Here is an 18,567-nt window from a genome sequence, read left to right as displayed (position 1 = left end):
TCATGAAATGTATAGTTAAATACCGCGGATTTATTGCGCGGGATCTAAACTAGTTATAAGTATAACTAAAGAATAACACAACTCTAAGCTTTTTCGCTCAAGTTTCCCGCCTATACATTCATCTTCTAATAAATGGCCCCACTCTCTCAATAATTGATCTCACTCTAATCATTTTTTTTATTTACATACCATATATAAAAAAAATATTGGGATATTCTACATGGTACCCCTCAACTTTTGAACTTTCTACGTGGTATCCCTACACTTTTTAAAACATACATGGTACCCCTAGTTATTGTCATTATCAATAAGTGTACCCCTAAACTTTATTTTCCGTCAATTAAACTCAGTTTTAGGCGTCAATTGATTACTTAGACCCGTAACCAAGCTTGTCATTTATCATCCCATGACATAAGGACTATATTAGGCTTAATATCCATCTTTGGACGTGATAATTTGGCATGGGATCAATAAATTTTCCGTCAAAATTTTTTTAGCCCATATATATCAATAAATATTAGGATCGAGATGGATATTGAGCCTAATAGAGTCCATTGTCGTGGGATAATAAATGACAAACTTCGTTACGCGCCAAAGTCATCACCTAACGCCTAAAACTGAGTTTAATTGACGGAAAATAAAGTTTAGGGGTGCACTTAATGATAATGCCAACAATTAGGGGTACCATGTATGTTTTAAAAAGTGTAGGGGTACCACGTAGAAAGTCAAAAAGTTGAGGGGTACCATGTAGAATATCCCAAAAATATTTCCTTAAAATTCTGTTTTTACTAATAAATGATCATAAATATTAAATTCCAAACTAAATTGCTAATTAACAATAACTTGATTCTAATAATCATAAATTTTAGGCAAATTTAACAAAAATAACCCAACTTTTATTATGTCTTCCAGAAATAACCCAACCTTTTGGCTTCGTTTGGCAAGACATTTCAGGTACCTGATTTGGTCAAAGTAGCTTATTTGACCAAAATTTCAGGTACCTTATTTTTTTGTACGCGTTTGGCAAGTAACTTATTTAACCAAATAAACTAACTGAAATGAAATGCTACCTAGAGTAGCATTTGAGATTTCAGGTACCTGATTTGTTTTGATTTTCCGTTTTTACCCATAAAATTTATACTATTAAGTAATTATCATATTCTTTTACGTCATTTAATCAAAGTCAGTTACCCTTTTAGTTAGTTTGCCAAACATTTTTTTATATAATCAGCTACCTTATCAGTTCCTAATTTCCAGCTACCTTATCAGTTATCTTTTCAGGTTTCAGTTAACTTTTCAGTTTTCAGCTACCTTTTCAGATTTCAGCTACCTTTTCAGTTAGTTTTACCAAACAGAGCCTTTAACTTAAACAATAATAATCCAACCTTTGTATTTTTATCACAAAAATATCCCAAAATCTCACCTAAACTAATTTCTATCTAATATTGAGAAATGATATTTTGTAAAATAGTTTCATAAATATTGCTATAAAGTTTATTTTGCGATATCATACTTACAAAAATCATAACCAAAAAATTTGAAAAATTATAATTTCCTTAGTTATAAATGGAAAATTAATTAATAAAATAAATATATAATTTTTTGAAAAAAAAATATAGTTTGAAAAAGATTGCAAGTTTCAAACTTTTTAATGTTAGCGAAAATTTGTAGAGTTGATAGCCATGTTTGTGATTTCTCAATGAATACAAAGTTTGGTGAAGATGAAAGTTTGGATCTTTTTAATTTTCTACTTGATTATTTGATTTTATGTAGTGTTAATAAACTTTATATAAAGATTTATGAAACTATTTTACAAAATATCACTTTTATATAAAGATTTAGGTGAGATTTTGGGATATTTTTGTGACAAAAATAAAAAGGTTGGATTATTATTGTTTAAGTTAAAAGTTTGGGTTATTTCTGGAAGACATATCAAAAGTTGGGTTATTTTTGTTAAATTAGCCTAAATTTTATCATTAAATTACAAATAAAGTAAGTAATTTTTTTTTTTAATAACAAGAGTAAGTAAATTAATTGTTGTAATCTCTGATATTATCATATAACAAAACCGTGAATAAATATACGGGAACTACACTAGTTATACTTATAATACGGAGTATATATAATAATAATAATTCTATATATATTCCTTACGGTGGTGAGCTTTGAAACCTAGGGAAAGCTATGGAACTAAGGAAGAGGCCAAGAGCAACGGCAACTACGACGACGGCTGAAGTAGTCCGTCCTCGTCATCGATATCCCACTCGCTGGAAACTACATCAGGTTTTTTCATCTTGTTTTTTTAGTTAATTACTAGGTCGGATAAGATTATCAATTCCGTCTCGTTCTAGGCAAATAGAATTAAGAGAGTACTAAGATTGTTCTGTACTCCGTAATTCCAAAATCCAAAGCCATGGAAGTTCAGATTTTACATAATTTCAATTGTTGATTTTTACAATTTTTATATGATTCCCTAATATGATGCATAATAGTACAACATATTAGACTTCCTTTGAATATGGCCGCGAACACACTTGTCAAACAGAAATACTTGTGTAAGGCGGTCTTGCATAAGTTTATTGTAAACCGAATTTTACTAACTACCCTTACCCACTAATATAATCATATTTGGATCCATTTTACACTATCTTTGTGTAAAACAATCTTACAGGATTAGACGATATGGGACGTTAATGATTCAATTCTTATTGAATGTCTGATTTTGCAGGACAAGGCTAATGTTACGGTACATGTTCCGTGCAAGCGAAAGAAAGTCGTAAAATGCACTGTGTATCTTCCAAGAGATATAATATTCAACATCCTACTTCTTGTTCCGGCTACTTTCCTGCATCAGGTTGTGAGATATGTGTGCAAGCAGTGGAACGATATAGTTAACGACCCCCATTTCATTCAAGTCCATAGTCAATTGTCTTCTGCCGGTCTACTTGTTCAAAACCCCTTCGGTTATTTCCCTCAAGTTTACTATATTGAGGGAGACGATTCAACAGAATTTGCATTTCCGTTTCCTGGCAGAATTTATGGTTCCATTAATGGGTTAGTTTTGTTTCAAGATTTGAAGAACCTGAAAATATTAAGTGTGATTAATCCTCTAACTAAAGTGAAAATTAATCTGCCTCCCGTGCGAGGGTTGAAATATTTCTCGTGTATCGGTTTTGCAATTACTTCCTGTGGTCATTATAAAGTGGTGGTGGCTGTTCATGAAGCACATCATTGTCCGAAAATACATGTGATGGTATTTACTTTAGGCATTGATAAAGCTTGGAGATTTATCGATTTTCAAGTTAACTCAGAGATGGAGTGTATACCCTATTCTCATCCACGCTTTATTGCCGGAATGTTGTATTGGTGTGATATCTGTTACCCTTGTTATGCCATGGATGTCGATACTGAAAATTTTTATTATTTTCCTAAGCCAGATGACTTTGTTCAGATATTTTCACGAAGCTGTTTTATAAGCTTGGGAACAGGTCTAGGCTTAATACAGGGCAACACAATAGATAAAAAGAGTCTCTGGAAATTGACAGATGTAAAATCTGGGGAGTGGACTGAAGTGGTCGGGATCAATATAAATGTAGCATATAGCACGGTAAGAAACGCGTTGCTTCCTACACATATCGACTCCTTTCCTGTTATGTTGATTGATGATATGTTCTGGTTTAACCATGTTATTGACCATATTGACAAGGAGTATGTTCTGATTCGTTTTAATCTGGTCGACCAAAGCTTTGTGGTTTTCCCGATGAAGAGTAAATACGGTTTCAAGAATCTTATTCATCATGTACACACATTGCTTTCACCCAAAAAGTGTTATTCGTGACTAATTTAGAATTTATTAAATTTTATTTGTAATATTTTTAAGATGATATGGCATGTTTCTTTTCTAGAATTATTGGGTGTTTTGGGATTATTTTATTATTAAGTTATTTATATATGGAACATGTAATTACCCTTGTGAAAATTTTCTTCTACGGAGTAACATTTTGTCTGTCATCCTTATTCCACGGAGTAATATTTTTAGAATGATATCGCATGTTTCTTTTTTTGACTCTGCTTTTTATGCCTTTATTTTTCATGATAAACATCAAATTTATAAGGTCTACCTTCGAGGTGGCTAACCTAATACACTTGTTTAGGCTCCTAAACACACCAACTATTACCATTCGCCACATTACCATTTTCATTAGTTTTCAAGTTAAGAAATGTTAACAAACATATTAAAAAGGTAAATTAGGGTTTCAAAATTTCGAATATGACATGAACATTTCCTTACACGATTCCCTATGAGCTATGCCTATGACCATATCTAATTGCTTAAGACAAATTAGTTTTAATGCAATTTTTCAGGATAAACTCATAATCACGAAGGTCTTAGAAATTTTAGGAAATGGTTAACAAAATTGATATGTATATTGTTGTAATTTTGTGTAGGGTAATTTACAAATCGAACTTGGATAACTTGATGATCACGAAATGTGTCGCTTTCCTTAGAAAGTATTTCTACCCTATTAAGCCTTTGGGTTGCAAGAAATCTTTCCTAGGATAATACACCAAATTTCCTCTTGTTCTAAGGCAAAACAAGAGAAAACTTATGAAGTTTTTTATGTTTTGTTTGTTATACCAAAAATCTGAAAATAAAGTTTTTATTTTTTATTTTCTCTAACCTTTCCTCATGCATACTTTGAGTATATATATACTAATGCAAAATAATCAGAAAACGAAAGGTAGTTACTTTCCAAACGGAACATAAAGACAAGTATGAAACAATGCAACACAGTTCATAGAACCCGAAAAATAACACTCACCCCGATCGGGGTTAACGTCCCCGATCGGGGACGTGGTTTTTCCAATTTTCACGTAAACAAAAGTTGGAAAATTTCACTAGGCAACAACGGCCCCGAATCCCCGATCGGGGCTAGCAACCCCGATAGGGGTTAGCCAATTTTCCATTTTTGTGCTACGATTTCATCGAATAATTTGCTTTGTAACTTATTCTTTAAATTTGCTCATTCAAACTCGTTTATATGAGCGTGTACTCCACACTCCCTAATCCATATTATAACGGTTAAACTCGCTACGATTTTTGGTCAAATCCCGATTGCATTCAAATGATACGGTGATTAACTTAAATCACCAACATATATAAATTCATTATTATCTTCATCAACTAATTCCTCTATGGCTCTATATAGTTTAAAATTTGAAATGTTAGGAGGGAAATGAAAATATCTTAGGAATCTACAATTTTCATTTTAAGATATATTTTCATTAATTTAATAATAATAATAATAATAATTCTATATATATTCCTTACGGAGGTTACCTCTGAATTCTAGGGAAAGATATGGAAATAAGAAAGAGGCCAAGAGCATCGGCAACGGCTGAAGTAGTTCCTCATCGTCATCGATATCCCACTCGCTGGAAACTTCGTCAGGTTTTTTCTCTTGTTTTTTTTTTAGTTAATAATTACTGGAATGGAATGCCAATGGTAAATTTTTCCCTTGAAGGGTTTTCGAACTCTGACGCCCTTTCACTTGCTTCTCGTTCTAGGCAATTGATTACTCCCTCTATTGTCAATTGGTTTAAGAGTGTAACCGTCTGGGCTTATAATATATACTCTTTCTCCTCCATTTGGGTGTGACCCGGCCCGTTATTGAATTTAAAAAACAATCTTACGGGCTTAACTGTTTTAATTAAGCTTGCTTTATAACCGGTGTAAATTATAACGAAGGATGTATCATCCTATCACCAAAAAAAGTGTTGGTTTAATTAATCTTGATTTATAGTTTTTTAAACAAGAATTTGTGTAACTGTTTATCGAAGTTGGATGGCTTGTGTCATTAGACGATATGGGACGTTAATGATTCATTTCTTATTGAATGTCTGATTTTGTAGGAGAAGGCTAATGTTACAGTAGATATTCCCTGCAAGCGAAACAAAGTCGTAAAATGCATTCTGTATCTTCCAAGAGATATAATATTCAACATCCTACTTCTTATTCCGGCTACTTTCCTGCATCAGGTTGTAAGATATGTGTGCAAGCAGTGGAATGATATAGTTAACGACTCTCGTTTCATCAAAGCCCATTGTCAATTGTCTTCTGTCGGTCTACTTGTTCAAAGCCCCTTAGACCCACCTCAAGTTTACTATATTGAGGGAGACAATTCAAAAGAATTTGCATTTCCGTATCCTGGCAGAATTTATGGTTCCTTTAACGGGTTAGTTTTGTTTCAAGATATGAATAACCCGCAAATATTAAGTGTGATTAATCCTCTGACTAAAGCGAGAATGAATCTGCCTCCCGTGCAAGGGTTGAAATATTTATCATGTATTGGCTTTGCAATTACTTCATGTGGTCATTATAAAGTGGTGGTGGCTGTTCATGATGCACATCATTATCCGAAAATACATGTGATGGTATTTACTATAGGCATTGATAAAGCTTGGAGATTTATCGATCTTCAAGGTAACTCAAAGATGGAGTGTCGTGTACCCTATTTTCTTCCACTCTTTATTGCCGGAATGTTGTATTGGTGTAATTACTATTACCCTTGTTATGCCATGGATGTCGATACTGAAACTATTTATGATTTGCCTAAGCCAGATGACTTTGTTCAGAATTTTAACCAGAGCTTTTTTATAAGCTTGGGAGCAGGTCTAGGCTTAATAGTCAACAAAACAGATGAAAGGAGACTCTGGAAATTGACAGACGTAAAATCTGGGGAGTGGACTGAAGTGGTCGGGATCAATATAAATGCAGCTTATAGAACTCTTAGGAAAGAGTTGTTCCCTAAAGATACCAACTCCTTTCCTTATATGTTGATTGATGATATGCTCTGGTTTAACCATGGTATTGACGGGCGTGAGTTGTTTTTGATTCGTTTTAATTTGGTCGATCAAAGCTTTGTGCTTTTCCCGATCAAGCATAAATATGGTTTCAGGACTTTTTTTCATCATGTACACACATTGCTTTCACCCAAGAAGTGTTATTTGTGACTCATTTTAGTATTTGAATACGTTGCAAAACAATTATTCGTTTAATGGAGATTGAATTGATTTCTCGTTTTTCCATATTATTGAATTCGGATGTCACACATCCTCCCAGTTACCAACAAACTGAACTGACACTACTAGAAAATAAGGCTAAGAGACCATTGGAAATTGGCCTAAGAAACCAACATTGAGATGGTTTCAAGGTCAAAGGTCTCTTAGGGTAAGTAACCATCTAAATACAAATGGTTTCTTTGAAAAAAGTTAGAAATCAATGATGATAGTTAGATGGTTTCTTAAATATCAGGAAAAGAAAGCACTAGAGTGGGAAAAATGGTTTCTTAGCTAAAGATAAGACACCATTTCTCACAATCAGATGGTTTCTTTGCTTCTTCCAATGAAACCGACTGACATTGAAATATGGTCTCTTTGATTTTTTTTTTTCTTTTTTTTTTTCTCTCATACCATTCACAATTTCTTGGACAGTATCTCATCAAAAATACATAATAACATTACAAAATTTATGACATTATCACTTTGATAGAGTTACAATATATTTTGAAATACAGTGTATTTGCACAAAGTATCCCAAATATTAAAGGTATTTTCAAGAACTTACAAATTCGATATAAAGAAATCCCAACTCATTATTCTACACTATATACCTCCTCATCTACTTCTGTTGAGTACATTGGCTGAGCCTTATTAACTAGTCTTGGACCCAAATATCCTAAACATCAATTTATCTGCATGGAAAATAAAATCCAGTCATACAAATAACTAGAAATCAAAAATCATTTGAAGGTACCTTAAATAATCGAACTCATCAAATAATGCAAATGCATAAAATGAACATTAATCACGCACTTAACATTACATATGTACTCTCATTCAAAAGATATTCACTCTTACCTTAACAATATATTCGAGCAGACATTATTGTGACACAACTATTTATCATTTGCCCTTGTTTTGGTGTGATAACTATTACCCTTGTTTTGCCATGGATGTCGATACTGAAACTATTTATCATTTGCCTAAGCCAGTTGGCTTTGTTCAGAATTTTAACCGGAGCTTTTTTATAAGCTTGGGAGCAGGTCTAGGCTTAATAGTCAACAAAACAGATGAAAGGAGACTCTGGAAATTGACAGACGTAAAATCTGGGGAATGGACTGAAGTGGTCGGGATCAATATAAATGCAGCTTATAGCACGGTTAGGAAAGAGTTGTTCCTTAAAGATACCAACTCCTTTCCTTATATGTTGATTGATGATATACTCTGGTTTAACCATGGTATTGACGGGCGTGAGATGTTTTTGATTCGTTTTAATTTGGTCGACCAAAGCTTTGTGCTTTTCCCGATCATGCATAAAAAAAGTTTAACGACTTTTTTTCATCATGTACACACATTGCTTTCACCCAAGAAGTGTTATTTGTGACTCATTTAGTATTCGAATACATTGCAAAACAATTATACGTTTAATGGAGATGGCATTGATTTCTCGGTTTTCCATATTATTGTCATTGGGGAGTCCGTCTAAGTTCATCCGAGCTTGGCTCGTCTAATGTTAGAATGATTATGGGTTTTATTGTTTTAGACGGCTACTTCACACATTTTTATTATGTATTTGAGGAAATGTTTGAACTGTTTGTGATCTATCTATAAAGCTTTAAATGTCCATTAAGTATTTAGCTTTCAATGTATTTAAGACCGTCTCTCCCAAGTTTTAGTGGTTTTAGTGAATAGTTAAAAATTTCATAAAGCCTGCTACTCGTACGATAAAAATCAAACATCGCTCTTTGTTCCGACCATATGCAAGCAAACCAAATTGAAACGTAATGCGTTGAGAAAGACGATTTAACCATAAAACTACTGAGAAATTGCTAACAAGAAAATATTAACGAGATTCCTGTGTATTTCCACAAGCAAACCAAAGTAGACTAGAGCAAAATTTGTAATGCGTGTGTTGAGAAAGACGATTTAACCATAAAATCCGTCTCCTGCAACATACCAAATTACAGAGTAATTGCTAACCAGAACAGCATAACAAAATTTCTGTGTCTTTTTATTCTCCATAAATTTAAAAACTTAATGATATTGTCATATAACTAAAACATGCAACATTATCAAACAACAGCTTGGTTTTGACCATTGGCGTTGCGCTCGAGCTATGATTTCTTCACCATTTGCTTCATATATGTCGTCTGGAAATTACATCTAACCTGGTACACTTGTTTAGGTCTACCTTCGAGGATGAACATCATATTTATAAGGTCTACCTTCGAGGTGGCTAACCTGGTACACTTGTTTAGGCTCCAAAACACGCCAACTATTGCCATTCGCCACATTACCATTTTCATTAGTTTTCAAGTTAAGAAACGTTAACAAACATGTTAAAAAGGTAAATTAGGGTTTCAAAATTCCGAATATGACATGAACATATCCTAACAGGAACAGGAGTCCCTGACCATATCTAATTGCTTAAGACAAATTGATTTTTAATGCAATTTTCCAGGATGAACTCATAATCGCGAAGAAATTTTAGGAAATGGTTAACAAAATTGATATGTACTCCGTATATAAGTATCATTATTATCTAAGGCTCTATATAGTTATAGTGACTAAAATACCCCTTAACAAAAAATAGTTTAAAATTTGAACTAGTTAGGAGGGAAATGAAAATATCTTAGGAATCTACCATTTTCATTTTAAGATATATTTTCATTAATTTAATAATAACAATAATTCTATATATATATTCCTTACTCCTGTGACCTTTGAATTCTAGGGATAGATATGAAAATAAGAAAGAGGCGAAGAGCATCGGCAACGGCTGAAGTAGTTCTTCCTCGTCATCGATATCCCACTCGCTGGAAACTTCGTCAGGTTTTTTCATCTTGTTTTTATTAGTTAATAATTACTGGGTTCGAATGCCAATGTTAAATTGTTTCCTTGACTATCAATTCCTTCTCGTTCTAGGCAATTGGTTACTCTCTCTACTGCCAATTGATTTTAGGGTGAATCCGTCTTAGACTTATAATATAGACTCTTTCTCTCCCGTTTAGGTGTGACCCGGGCCCATTGTTGAATTAACAAACAATCTTACGGCTTAACTGTTTTAATTAGTCTTGCTTACAATCTTATTAAATTATAACAAAGGGATGATAAAAAAAAAGTGTTGGTTGGGATAGATTTATAGTTTTATACCTCCGTTGTAAATTATTCTTGTTTACAACCGTTGTAAACAAGAATGATTTGTGTAACTGTTTATCGAAGTTGAATGGCTTGTGTCATTAGACGATATGGGACGTTAATGATTCATATCTTATTGAATTTCTGATTTTCCAGGAGAAGGCTAATGTTACACTACGTATTCCCTGCAAGCGAAACAAAGTCGTAAAATGCATTCTGTATCTTCTAAGAGATATAATATTCAACATCCTACTTCTTGTTCCGGCTACTTTCCTGCATCAGGTTGCGAGATATGTGTGCAAGCAGTGGAACGATATACTTAACGACTCTCGTTTCATCAAAGCCCATTGTCAATTGTCTTCTGTCGGTCTACTTGTTCAAACCCCCTTTCATCCACCTCAAGTTTACTATATTGAGGGAGACAATTCAAAAGAATTTGCATTACCGCTTCCTGGCAGAATTTATGGTTCCTTTAACGGGTTAGTTTTGTTTCAAGATAAGAATAACCCGTAAATATTAAGTGTGATTAATCCTCTGACTAAAGTGAAAATTAATCTGCCTCCCGTGCAAGGGTTGGAAAAGTACTTCCCAAGTATCGGTTTTGCAATTACTTCCTCTGGTCATTATAAAGTGGTGGTTACTCTTCGTGATGAAGGTCAATGTTCGAAAATACAGGTGATGGTATTTACTATAGGCATTGATAAAGCTTGGAGATTTATCAATCTTCAAGGTAACTCGGAGATGAAGTATATGTCCTATTCTCGTCCACGCTTTATTGCCGGAATCTTGTATTGGTGTGATAACTATTACCCTTGTTTTGCCATGGATGTCGATACTGAAACTATTTATCATTTGCCTAAGCCAGTTGACTTTGTTCAAAATTTTAACCGGAGTTTTTTTATAAGCTTGGGAGAAGGTCTAGGCTTAATAGTCAACAAAACAGATGAAAGGAGACTCTTGAAATTGACAGACGTAAAATCTGGGGAATGGACTGAAGTGGTCGGGATCAATATAAATGCAGCTTATAGCACGGTTAGGAAAGAGTTGTTCCTTAAAGATACCAACTCCTTTCCTTATATGTTGATTGATGATATGCTCTGGTTTAACCATGGTATTGACGGGCGTGAGTTGTTTTTGATTCGTTTTAATTTGGTCGACCAAAGCTTTGTGCTTTTCCCGATCATGCATAAATATTGTTTAACGACTTTTTTTCATCATGTACACACACTGCTTTCACCCAAGAAGTGTTATTTGTGACTCATTTAGTATTTGAATACACTGCAAAACAATTAATGGAGATTGAATTGATTTCTCGGTGTTTCATATTAGACGGCTACTCCAAATTTCTTTTGGCTTTTTTTTTTTTTTTTTTTTTTTTTTTTTTTTTTTTTTGACAGCATCAAACAGCCTAGCTTACACAAGAGCTCCCTGAGCAAGATTATGAGCTATCCTATTCACTCCCCTAGGACAGAAACTAAGAGAGCAACAATGAAAATGAGACGCAATAGACTTAATATCTTGGATAATGCAGTTGATAGATGCAATCGGCTTCTCCGCTCCCGCAGCCTGCAAAACCAAGTTAAGACAATCCGTAACAAGTCTAACATGAAGGTACCCTTCGTCCAAGGCCCATTTGAGCGCCATGATAGCTGCATGTCCTTTGGCATGCAGGGCAGAAGAGGCAAACGAGCGAGCGTGAGCAGTATTCCTTAAGGTCCCATTACCATCCAATAAGCACCACCCCATGCCAGCGCTTCTATCAGCCCTCCAAGCAGCATCACACTTGACAGTGCAAACATTTCCGCACCCAGGTCCACCAACAATCCAGTAGGGGAAGGAGTTTCTAATCCTCTTAGCTAAACCAAAACCAGGGGAGGAGTCCAGCAAAACTGCTCGAAGTTATGCCACCTTTTCATGTCCTTTTGGCTGTCTTTTTAATCCACCTTTGCTGCTTAATGTATAGGAAAACGCCATCTAGTTATGCCACGTCGGCATTTTAGATTACCCCTCAAGTAACCTTTTTATATTATTGTATAGATAAATAGATCTCACACATCCTTCCAGTCACCAACAAACTCAACTTTACTGCTACAGCTACTGCAGTATTCTGACACAAATTCTTGCTTGTGACGGAGATACCCGTCGCAAACTTGCGACGGGTTGGATAGTATCGTTTAAGTGCTAAATGGGTAAACAAACCGTACTGTGCATACACAGTAATTTCTGACGGTTACTCTGCATATACAGTAATTATTGTCCAGAAATTTGAAAAAGCATCTTTATTTTTCTTTATTCTTCATCTTCTTACGTCCACATTTTTTCATCCTCTCTCATTTCATCTTCTTTCTTCTTCATCCTCTCTCCTCTCTCTCATATCAAACCCTCATAAACTCTTCACAAATCAACTAAAAATGGTGACATTGTGACATTGTGATATCAGACGGATTAGATTACAATTTTCAAGGAAAATTAAAAATTTCTCTCATCATAAAAAAAATACAAAAAACTCTTACTCATCTTCTGTCATCATCAAAACACAACAAAAAAATAAAGAAGAAAAACAATGTCAAAGGTAATTTTCTTAATTTGTTTATTTTCAAATGTTTAGAATCACCATCTTATTGTTTTTGGTTCATTTTGTTTGGAATATGTGACTGGAGAAATGTTTATATTATGATTTTCTAAGGTTTTGAATAAATCTGTCTTGTGAGTGGAAAAATCTGTCTCGTATATTGATTTTTCGTGTTTATTATTTGAATCTCTGGATTTGTTGCTTGTTTTCCTTGGTGTGTTGTTGGATTCTCTAACTTTATTGATATTTTTGTGGGTTTGTTGTTTGATTTTCTTGGTATTGAAAATTTTTGTCAACAAGCTAATAAAAGTAATTGAATGGTCTATATATAGGAAGTATGATTTTATTGAGTAATTAGATAAATTACAATTAGCAATTACAATGCTATATATAATACAATTGGAGTGTGCATTAGGTAAGCTATATCTACAATTAAGGAGAAGATAAGCTAAAAGATACATTCAATAATATTGTTAGCAAAAATATAGGAGAATAATTAGTAGACTAATCATTCTCAATCGTCTTCTCAACATCCCCCCGCAAGTTGGACGGCCTCGGGGAAAGTCCAATCTTGGACATAAGCATATTGAAACGCGGACGATGAAGAGGCTTGGTTAGAGCATCGGCAAGTTGATCATCATTGGCAATGGGGACAACACGTAAAGTTCCACCTTGAACTTTTTCGCGGACAAAGTGATAATCAAGGGCGAGATGTTTCATACGACTGTGGAACACGGGATTGGCACTTAAGCTAGTAGCTCCAAGGTTGTCGCAATATATAGTGGGTAGAGTAGCAACTTTCACCCGCAATTCAGAGAACAAATTAGAGAGCCACACCAGCTCAGCAGCTGTATTCGCAAATGAGCGATACTCAGCCTCGGTTGTAGAGCGAGCAACAGTTCGTTGCTTTTTCGAGCTCCAGGAGATGATATTTCGACCTAGGTAGACAACATAAGCAGCGGTAGATGTGAGATCATTAGGATTACCGCCCCAATCAGAGTCGGAATAGGCATGGAGGCTGAGTGGTGAGTGACGGAAAATGGTGATGCCATGGGACGTGGTTCCAGCGAGATAGCGCAACAGTCGCTTTAGGGCATTCCAATGGGGCACCGTAGGAGCATGCATAAATTGGGATAGCTTATTGACGGCATAGGCTATGTCCGGTCTGGTTAAGGATAAATATTGAAGACCACCAACCAGGGTGCGAAACTTAGTGGGATCATCAAACTTTGGACCGTCAAGAAGGCTAAGAGTAAGAGATGCATCCATTGGTGTTGTGGCAGCCTTGGCATCAAGCATGTTGGCACGAGTAAGAAGATCAATTGTATATTTTTGTTGATTTAGGAACAGGCCGTGAGAACACGTTTGCACTTCAACACCGAGAAAATAGTTGAGGGAGCCAAGATCCTTGAGCGAGAATTTGGCCGAAAGGGCAGCGATGAAGGCAGTCACGTGAGACGAACAAGCACCTGTAACAATTATATCATCAACATAAACGAGAATAAATAACGGGTTAGGACCATGTCGGATAAACAGGGAGGTGTCACAAATGGAATTCGTGAAACCAGTGCCGAGAAGATAGGTCCTGAGTTCAGTATACCAAGCCCGCGGGGCCTGTTTCAATCCATAGAGAGCTTTGCGTAATTTGCACACATGAGTTGGTTTCTCGGGATCAACAAAACCTTGCGGTTGAGCCATATAGACAATATCAGTTAATGTGCCTTGAAGAAAGGCATCATTGATGTCTAGTTGACGAAGCGACCAACCATTAGTAACGGCAAGACTAAGCAGTAAACGGACTGTGACAGGCTTAATGACGGGACTAAAGGTTTCCGAGTAGTCGAGTCCGGGTCTTTGGTGAAACCCTTTTGCGACAAGACGGGCTTTATGTTTGTTAATGGTGCCATCGGGATTGTATTTGGTTCGAAAAAACCATTTACATCCAACGATGTTTTGGGATGGGGAGGAGGGAACGAGTTCCCATGTCTGGTTTTTCGTGAGAGCCTGGTATTGGGTTTCCATGGCAGAGCGCCATGTCGGGTCAAGGAGAGCCTGTTTGGCTGTGGTTGGTTCGGGGCAGCGGAGTTCAGCGTCGAGGTAGGGGAGGCCACGGGAGTGGCAGGGGAAGATGGAGCAGGGGAAGGGAGAACAGGGGAGTCGGGTTCAGTGGGTTCGGGTTGATGGGTGGGGGCAGCAGGTTGCGGTTCAGGGGGTGGCAGAGTGGGGACGGAGATGCTACACCATTCGGTGGAGGTGGGTAGGGGTGTAGGAGACGGTGGGGCTGAGGCAAAGGGATAGGTAGTATCCACAAAACGGACATGTCGAGAACTGTAGATACGGTTTGTGGATGGGTCAAGGCATAGGTAGGAGTGTTGAGAGGGTGAGTAACCGATGAAAACGCAGGCAATGGACCGTGCTTCAAGCTTGTGATGGGTGTAGGGGCGTAGCCATGGGAAGCATTGGCAGCCAAAATTATGGAAATTGGTGTATTTGGGTTGTTGCTGAAATAAACGGAAATAGGGGGAGTCGTTTTGGAGTGTAGGTGTTGGCATGCGATTGATGAGGTATGTGGCTATTTGAAAAGCAAAGGACCAGTATGAGAGGGGCATAGAAGCATGTGCGAGAAGAGCAAGGCCGGTGTCTACAATGTGTCGGTGTCGTCGTTCCGCAAAGCCATTGTGCTCCGGGGTATGAGGAGGAGAAGTGAGATGTTGAATTCCAAACTTGGCAAAGTCGGGTTTTAATTTCTCAAATTCTCCTCCATTATCGGAGTAAAAGGTTAAGATGGGTCGAGAAAATTGTTTTTCGACAAGGGATTTAAAGGATAAAAAAGTGGAATGGGTATCGGATTTTTTCTTTAAGGGAAAAAGCCAGATAAATTTGGTAAAGTGATCAACAAAAATAACGTAATATTTGTAATTGTTAATTGAGTGGACCGGAGATGACCATAAATTGCTGAATATAGTTTGAAGTGGTGAGTCGGATTTAAGCGAAGATTGCGCGAATGGTAATTTATGGCTTTTATATAAATGACAAGACGAACAATCTTTATTGGTAATAATCGTTTTCGAATCAAAACTAGAAACAATATTCTTTAAAACTGAAAAATGAGGATGGCCAAAACGGTGGTGTAGGTCTGCCGAGACAAGGGTGGTGGTTTGGGCTTGCGGTGTAGACGACGATGGCCAGTAGTAGACGCCGTCCTGTGCTGGTCCCGTATATCGGACTGCTCCTGTTTCACGGTCCTTCACAACAAAAGAGGAAGAGCAAAAATCAATGGTGACATTATTTTCGTGACAGAATTTTGAGACGGAAATAATATTTTTATGCATAGAAGGGACGTGAAAAACATTAAGCAGTTGAAAGGAGGAAAAAGAGACGGAACCAGTGTTAAGAATTGGAAGTCCAGAGCCATCGCCAATCACGATTTCATCGGTACCATCATAGGGTTGGTGAAGAGCCAGGTTATCAAGGTCCGATGTAACATGGTGAGAGGCACCGCTATCAAGGAGCCATGGGGAGGGTATTTGGGCGGTGAGTACGGTGGGGTTGGCTTGGGCAGAGGGTGTAGGGTTGCGGATGTAGGGGGGCACTTTGATATCAGGGTATAGGGCTTTGAAAATGGTGCAATAAGCAAGAGTGTGGCCTTGGGTATGACACCATTGACATTTGCCTTTGAAGGGGTTGCGAGGGTTCTGGTTGGTAGTGACAGGCGGTTGTTGAGGAGTAGTAGAGGAGGCAGCGGAGTGGGGATAGCGGGAGTGGTTGTTATGGTTGCGCGTGTAGGTTGGGTGAGCCACGGTAGGAAAATCAGTGGAGGGTGTGGTACGAGGGATAGTTTGAGCAATAACTAATTCTCGATTTATCAATTTTTCGAGAAGGGTAGAGAAGGGTATAGGATCGTCACGAGCATTGACGGCATCGATGACAGGTTGATAGGAGTCATCGAGGCCTTCAAGTACTTGATCAGTGACGTCCTCGGGAGGAATGATGGTGCCTAAAAGAGCTAGGTCATCGACCGTAGATTTAATACGGTTCATGTAGTCGGAGATGGAGGAGGTACCTTTGGATAGGTGTTTTAATTTGTGACGGAGTTGTTTGATATGGCCACGGGAAGGGCGTGCATAGGACGCAGCGAGGGCATCCCACGCAGCACGGGTGGTGGTCAGTCGGTTAAGAATAGGGGAAACGGCAGAGGTGAGGGTGCTAGCCACAGCAGAGAATAGCAGCTTGTCTTGCCGAAACCAGGAAGCGTACGCAGGGTTGGGAGCGGGTTGTGCATCAGCAGCAGTCGATGCAACTGTTTGGGATGGTGGAGGTGTTCCATCAATGAAGGATGATAGGCCATAACCATCGAAAAGGGATTCGAGTTGAATGCACCATTGTCGATAATTAGTACCATCAAACTTGACGACGGAATGCACATTGAGTATGATAAACGGATTTTTTGGATCATTAGGATTGGGAATGGTGGCACCCGACATTTTCGATCGAGGTGAGGAAGAGGCGGAAAAAAATTTAGGTTTTAGAGAGGATGAAACCTTTCTCTTGATACCATATAGGAAGTATGATTTTATTGAGTAATTAGATAAATTACAATTAGCAATTACAATGCTATATATAATACAATTGGAGTGTGCATTAGGTAAGCTATATCTACAATTAAGGAGAAGATAAGCTAAAAGATACATTCAATAATATTGTTAGCAAAAATATAGGAGAATAATTAGTAGACTAATCATTCTCAATCGTCTTCTCAACACTATATGTTGACATTTTTGGTATTCATGTTACAATTCATTATTATTCAATGAATGGTAACATAAAGAAAATATATACTTACATGAAAAATCTATGTATGCGATCATTTTCAGACTGTATATCTCTAGTAGTCAGTAATTTGTCATTGAGTTTAAAAATGAAATTTGTTACAATTTTAATGATTGTCAAATTGATACCAAATGTTCTTTTAATAGTAACATATTGGACAACTGTATATACATTTTAATGAAAGTATATATGTAACCAGTTATGGACTGTATGTTACTTGAGTGGTTCGATTGAAATGGTCACATGTTAAACGAAGGTTGTTACATTTTCGTAGTGATGGGAAAAAGTTATGCATCTTCATCTAATTCATGGAATTCAAGACTTAAAAATACGGTTTTATGCAAACACAATATAGGTGCAGTCTTGAAGACAGTGAAGCATGGAGAACATGTAGGTAAAACGTTTTATGGGTGTTCTCTTTGGCTGATATATTATTTGATTTCATTTGTTGTTTGTTAATATATTTTTGTAATTGAATTTAATTATATCTTGCATAATCATTTCCTTATTGTTCAACACTTGCAGTACAATGGTTGTGGCTTTTTTCAATTTGTTGATGTCATGACGGAAAGTGAATACTTAGAGAAGAAAAACGAGTTGCTAGAGAATCTGAAGATCAAAAATGAAAAGTTGAAGATGGTTGTTGTAGAATTAAATATTGAAATCATGAAACATAGGAAAAGCGAGAAATTAGTTATAGTTGCCTTGTTGGTTTCTTGGGTTTTATTTGCAGTTTATTGTATGTTTAAGAATTAAGAAATATATAAAACATTTGTTGACATATTGAGTATGTTTGTGAACATGTGTAATATGTTTCCATTATGCAGATGTTTGTTTGTAGTAATAGCTGAATGTAAGTGATCTGAGATGATAACATATTAATAGCCTAAAATGGTGACATATTGGATCATTGACTTCATTTAGATTTCAGGTTAATTTGTATGAAGTTGAAAAAAATGATAAAG

The 18,567-nt window shown here is 36.5% G+C and overlaps 2 protein-coding genes and 1 long non-coding RNA gene across 3 annotated transcripts; 1 reads left to right on the top strand and 2 right to left on the bottom strand.

The window, feature by feature from the left end:
* Nucleotides 1-3,313: 3,313 nt before the first annotated feature.
* LOC141641954 (uncharacterized) lies at nucleotides 3,314-7,014 on the top strand. The gene is made up of 3 exons (XM_074450594.1): nucleotides 3,314-3,767; nucleotides 5,355-5,452; nucleotides 5,914-7,014. The coding sequence occupies exons 1-3, from the start codon at nucleotides 3,314-3,316 to the stop codon at nucleotides 7,012-7,014; spliced, it is 1,653 nt and encodes a 550-aa protein (XP_074306695.1).
* Nucleotides 7,015-7,498: 484 nt separating this feature from the next.
* Nucleotides 7,499-7,959, bottom strand: LOC141632672 (uncharacterized). Its single transcript, XR_012537814.1, has 2 exons — nucleotides 7,921-7,959; nucleotides 7,499-7,754 (listed from the first exon to the last, which is right to left on the bottom strand). It is a non-coding gene; the product is annotated as an uncharacterized LOC141632672 (long non-coding RNA).
* A 3,654-nt stretch (nucleotides 7,960-11,613) lies between these two features.
* LOC141641953 (uncharacterized) lies at nucleotides 11,614-12,174 on the bottom strand. Its single transcript, XM_074450593.1, has 2 exons — nucleotides 12,144-12,174; nucleotides 11,614-12,056 (listed from the first exon to the last, which is right to left on the bottom strand). Exons 1-2 carry the CDS (start codon nucleotides 12,172-12,174, stop codon nucleotides 11,614-11,616), a joined length of 474 nt encoding a protein of 157 aa, XP_074306694.1.
* Nucleotides 12,175-18,567: the final 6,393 nt, after the last annotated feature.

Source organism: Silene latifolia, chromosome 2, assembly GCF_048544455.1.
Source record: "Silene latifolia isolate original U9 population chromosome 2, ASM4854445v1, whole genome shotgun sequence".
Taxonomy (NCBI): domain Eukaryota; kingdom Viridiplantae; phylum Streptophyta; class Magnoliopsida; order Caryophyllales; family Caryophyllaceae; genus Silene; species Silene latifolia.
Note: the sequence above shows the minus strand (reverse complement) of the source record. Positions and strands in the feature narration are given on the sequence as shown.

Excerpts from the sequence above, each read along its gene's own strand:
- LOC141641953 (XM_074450593.1), bottom strand. The coding sequence starts at position 12,174 with ATGGCGTTTTCCTATACATTAAGCAGCAAAG. Across the intron at positions 12,057-12,143 it reads CTATACATTAAGCAGCAAAG|CTAAGAGGATTAGAAACTCC; the intron begins GTGGATTAAAAA and ends GTTTTGGTTTAG.
- LOC141641954 (XM_074450594.1), top strand. The coding sequence starts at position 3,314 with ATGGAGTGTATACCCTATTCTCATCCACGCTTTATTGCCGGAATGTTG. Across the intron at positions 3,768-5,354 it reads TGTGGTTTTCCCGATGAAGA|GGAAAGATATGGAAATAAGA; the intron begins GTAAATACGGTT and ends TCTGAATTCTAG. Across the intron at positions 5,453-5,913 it reads CTCGCTGGAAACTTCGTCAG|GAGAAGGCTAATGTTACAGT; the intron begins GTTTTTTCTCTT and ends CTGATTTTGTAG.